We start from the raw sequence: 5230 nt of genomic DNA, 5'->3' as shown, positions 1-5230 counted from the left end.
ACAACAGGAGCTCTGAGACATTGTCATGGAGAATGTGCAATGTTTCTTCTTGTGGAAAACAGTACCTCACTGTCTTACAATGGTAGGCAGAGGTTGCCTCATGAGTCAGCGGTCTTGTTTCTGGGTGTTTACTTGAGATAAGTGAAAGCATATGTCCAAAAAAAAATCTATGTCTAACCATTTGTAGCATTTGCATCCATAAGAATTCAAATCAGGGATTGTTCAATGTTCATGTCTTAGTGTGTTTCTACATCATGTAACATATATCCAATTAAATAGGATATAGCAAATTGGACTCCTGAAACAAGCAAGAAGATGTATATCAAAAAGATACTGCTTATAGCAAGATCTGAGCCAAAATATGTTCATGATTTATAATTCATTGCCCTGTGAAACTATAGGGCTAGGTATTCCAATACACCAAGAGAGAGAGAGAGAGAGAGAGAGAGAGAGAGAGAGAGAGAGAGAGAGAGAGAGAGAGAGAGAGAGACATAAAGGAGCCTGAGAACAGCTGCCTGTTAAGGAATCTCTCTGTCTCTGTCTCTGTCTCTGTCTCATATGCTTATGGGGCTCACTGGTGCGTCTTTAAAACTGCCACACAACCAAGAGGACTAATGTTTATACACCAGAGTCTACGAAAAATGTCAGCTCTGGTGATATGTACCTGTAATCCAAATGTGAGAGAGGCAATGACAGGATGACAGGAGGCTTCTAGTCAGCCATTGGAGTGGAATTAATAAACCCCAGGTTTAGTTCTCTCTCAGAACAAGATGGAGAAGGAGTAAGAAATACAACTGACAAGGGTCAACCTCTCACATCTTCACAGCTATAGGCATGCATGTCCAAATTCACTATAGGTACACACACACACACACACACACACACACACACACGTATGTACACATGTGTGCACACATACATACACAGTCAATGGTGATTTCCTCTACATTGAAATTATATCTAAATAAAGTTGACTAAAATTAAGATTATAAACTGTCTAGAAAAGTACATGTACCGAAAGACAAAGAATGCAGACAAAGTCATAAAACAAAGAAGGTTCAAATAATTCTGTCCTTGCAGAAGACCCAATTCTGTTTCCAGAACCCCAAGGCTCACTTATGAAAGTCTTTGACTCTAGTTTCAGGATATCTGGCACCCTCCCCTGGCATCCAAGAGCACCAGACATATACATAGTACATGTACATATATGCTGGCACACATGTGCAAAATCAAAATACATTTTAAAAGGATGTGTAAGGAACTGAGTTTATGGGAAATTTGAGTATCACCAAGAGAACAGAGTCTCACTAGTGTGTGATTGGGTCAGAGTTCAAATCGGCACACCTAAGTCCATGGGCCAACATCATCTCTCAACTAATGTTTGGAATCACAAATATCCAGATGCCACCTTGGTGTACATATCTGCAGGCATCCATGCACAACTACAATCTATAACAGTGGATGTTAAAAATAGCAGGTAGATAAGTGGAACATGGCGCCTTATGTGGGAGAACTCTATGCAGTAGAAGGAGAAAGAAGCTGACTGCCAGTAATGCATCAGAACAGAATTTGCACAGAAGGTCAGCATATCAGTAACTGGGTTCAAATTCCATCTCTGCCCCTAACTACATAAGTGGCTTTGGGAAGTCTGTCCTACCTGTTTGTGTCTTGGTTTCCTCAACCATAAAATAAACATTAAAATAGTGTGTGCTCACTGTGAGATTAGTCATGGAGAGTAAGTGGTCTATGAGTCATCATTCAATGTAAGCCTTCGAGAAAGCTGAGGGAGGCTGCACCTGGGAGGGAGCCCAAGGTCAGGGCCCTGTGACTCTGCATCAAGCCTTCTGCCACTCAGGAGTCCTTTGGTCCATCCATGTCACCAGAGTCAACACAAATACCCCTGGTAGAAAACATGGGGAAAGCACAGTACAGAAGCATGTCAGTAATGAGGAAGAACCCGCGGCGCCTGGGTGAAAGACGCTCCTCTAGGCCTTGAGAAGTCAATACTGAGATCATGAAAGTGAGCCTGATGGGAAACACACAGGGGTTTGAGCACATCATTTTATTGCTTTTGCTATTGCAGCATTTTGTTTAAGTTTATTTTTTAATTTCCAAAGTACTGTTGGATTGAAGGCTCAGTAGCATGTATAATAATCTGAAAAACGACCATTTTGCAAGTAGGTCACAGGGCAAATGATGTGGACTAGCTGTGCTGTGGTGGGTGTTGTGGTTGCTGTTGTCCTTTGTTTTGTCTGAATGTGGTACATTTGTATTTCTCCAAACTGAGTGACAGGTGAGGGAAAACTGGTAAATAAGGAGGAGGAGGGAAACAGAAAACATTTTAATATTGTTCTCTAGTCTTTGAGCAAATCATATCGTATACAATGTATTTTCATATATGCTCCCTTTACTCCCTCCCCACGTCCCCACATCTCTTTCTCCAGACTCCCTCCCAACACTATTTCCACAGTTACATAGATGATAGATAGATAGATAGATAGATAGATAGATAGATAGAGATTGATAGAGATAGTTAACTAAGTCCAAAATTAATGCTACAAAGATGTAGCATTTTGCTCACTAATAGAGAGTGATTTTTCCCCCTTAAACATCTTGTCTGTGTGTACAGAAAGTATAGAGTATCTTCATGTTTCCAGGTTCCGTTTGCGAGCTATTAAAGTTGCTTAGTTCTGCCCTTTCTTCTCTTCAGAAGGAAATATTTATTAGCATTTATGAGTTGCTTATTAGCATTTCAACTAACTGCTCATATAACCCTAATGAAAAATAACAACATAATTACAAACAAGTAGAGGCCGCGTTAATTAGAATCGATTTATACCCAAGTAATTCTAGTCTCTCTCTTCCAATATCGGTACCTAGTCTGGAAAGCGGGAGCTTTGCAACTTTGAAATCCCCAATCCCACCTCCCCATAGAATTAATTTCTAATAATACAAAGCTACTTCTAGATTTGAAGGAGTTCAAAGCTGTCATCAGGAGTGCCACATGCTGAGAATGGCCCTCAGTGCTTTAGGAAATTCAAAGGTGTCCATTCATAAAGCAGAGCTCATTCTACTTAAGTGAGTCACAATGATGGCCTAACCATTGCACACAGTGGCTTCCTGTGATGCATGCCACCTCTGGAGTCTGCATGGGAGAGATAATCATAAAACAAAGTAAGTAAGTACTCTGAAGAGGGTGGGTGCTTGGCATAAAGCAAATTAATTCTCGGGCATTTAAGGAGCTTTCTATACAATGATAGTTGGGAATGCCATCTCCCTTAGTTAAGCCCCATAAAATGTCAGTCTCAGAGGAAGTAGAATGGACACTAAGCAAACCAGAAGCCTGTGTCCTCATTAATCTGACTGTGAACTTTCCAGTCATTTTCTATCTGGAGCTAGAAAATCAACTGTTCTTGAAATGTATCACCATGGTACAGCGTCTTCCTGCTGAATACTATTCAGTGTAAATATTGCCAGGGTAAATAAGGGCTTATCAGATTTTACCTGTTAATATAAACAAGTTCAATAGATTACCTTTAAAGACAAATTAGAGTTGAATTTGCAGAGTTTGAAGATTGCTTAAGGAAGCCATAGTTGAGGATTAACTCTGCTGCCATGCTGAGAAGTAAGGCAAGCGTCCTTTAGTTTAAGCTCTTTAGTTACGTGGTTAGTAAGACTTTGCTTCCATATCTACTTGGCTCTAAGACCCGAAGTTGGGATTTTTTAGAGAAAAAAATAGCAATCTCTAAAATTGCATTTTAAGGATACCCAGATGATCACATTTAACATTTTCTTCTACCAAAACAATAAAATAAAACAAATTTATTCTCTCTCTCTCTCTCTCTCTCTCTCTCTCTCTCTCTCTCTCTCTCTCACACACACACACACACACACACACACACACATGCACGCACGTGCACACACACACAGACAGACAGACGGGGGTTGGTTTGTAAACTGCAAGCCTTTCTCGTCAGAAAAATCTATGAAGACATTTCTCTTTAAAGTTCCCCTCAGAGAGTGACACTTACTGTTTCTTAAGTCAACATGGTATAAGAAATCTCTGTCCTGAAGAAAATCATTGATAGAAACTCCACAGTTGATGTTCTTAATAATTAGCTCAACATGTTAGGCAGAGGCTTGTCTAATAATAGCTCATTCTTTGAAAGAAAATCTAAATATAATATTTGAAGATTTCATCTCAGTGTGCTTGTGAAATACAAAAGAGACAATTGATTTTGCGTAATAACCACTGAGTACTTTTAGTGTCAAGGAAATAAAGGTAGAATTTATGTAATCATTGTACAGGGCAGAGTCTCAGCAAATGTATGAATTAAAAATAGACAAATCTGGAAATAGGATAAACTGTAACCGTGAACTTCAAACCTAAGCAAACTCCAGGGCAAAGAAACTATGAGTGTCTTCTTACAGTGTGCCACAGTGATTAAACTGCAATTAATATATAATGTGTGAAAAATTAAACTTAATAGCCAAGGGAAGTATTTTCATGGGAAGGGTGAGGGAGGTGAATGGAGCCAATGGAATGTGGACACACCCAGTGGAAGAGGATATATAACCTGATGTCTGTCTGGACCATGTCACTCTAACTCACATTGCCCCATTGACACCTCACTGATTTCATCTCTCCTCTCAACATGTCCTACAGCTGCTGTTCTGGAAGCTTCTCCTCTAGATCCTGTGGAGGTCAACTATACTACCCCTCCTCCTGTGGCTCTTCCTTCCCTCGCCAACTGACCCACAGCACTAACTTCTGCTCTCCCAGAAACTGCCATCTGGGTTCCTCTTTCGGCCATGGCTGTCATCAGAACTGCTTCCAGCCCATCAGATGCCAGACTTCCCATGTGGTGACCAGCTCCTGCCAGCGTCCTTGCTACCGTCCAAGTGTGTCCAACTTCTGCAGGCCTTGTAGGACCACATATGCTGGCTCTCTTGGTTTTGGGTCTAGCAGCTGCCATTCCCTGGGCTATGGGTCAAGGAGCTTCTACACTTCAGGGTGTGGTTCCAGAGGCTTTAGACCTGTGAGTTATGGAGTCCGTGGCTATCCTTCCTTCGGTTACAGATCTGGATTCTGTCACCCGACCTATGTGACTTCTAGAAACTTCCAGTCTTCTTGCAACCTCAGACCCACCTGTGGATCAGCCATCTGGAGATCAAGTTGCTGAACTTGCTGAATATAACTGGTCTGAGTTAGCTTAGTGCTACTGTCATA

At 41.0% G+C, this 5230-nt stretch overlaps 1 protein-coding gene across 1 annotated transcript; it reads left to right on the top strand.

The window, feature by feature from the left end:
• Positions 1 to 4605: 4605 nt before the first annotated feature.
• Positions 4606 to 5230, top strand: Krtap13-1l1 (keratin associated protein 13-1 like 1). Its single transcript, XM_087577212.1, has one exon. The coding sequence runs from the start codon at positions 4656 to 4658 to the stop codon at positions 5181 to 5183; it is 528 nt and encodes a 175-aa protein (XP_087433338.1). The 5' UTR covers positions 4606 to 4655; the 3' UTR covers positions 5184 to 5230.

The sequence above is a fragment of the Rattus norvegicus genome, chromosome 11 (assembly GCF_021556685.1).
Source record: "Rattus norvegicus strain SHRSP/BbbUtx chromosome 11, alternate assembly SHRSP_T2T, whole genome shotgun sequence".
In the NCBI taxonomy this organism is placed as follows: domain Eukaryota; kingdom Metazoa; phylum Chordata; class Mammalia; order Rodentia; family Muridae; genus Rattus; species Rattus norvegicus.
This window is presented reverse-complemented; position numbering and strand designations above follow the sequence as displayed.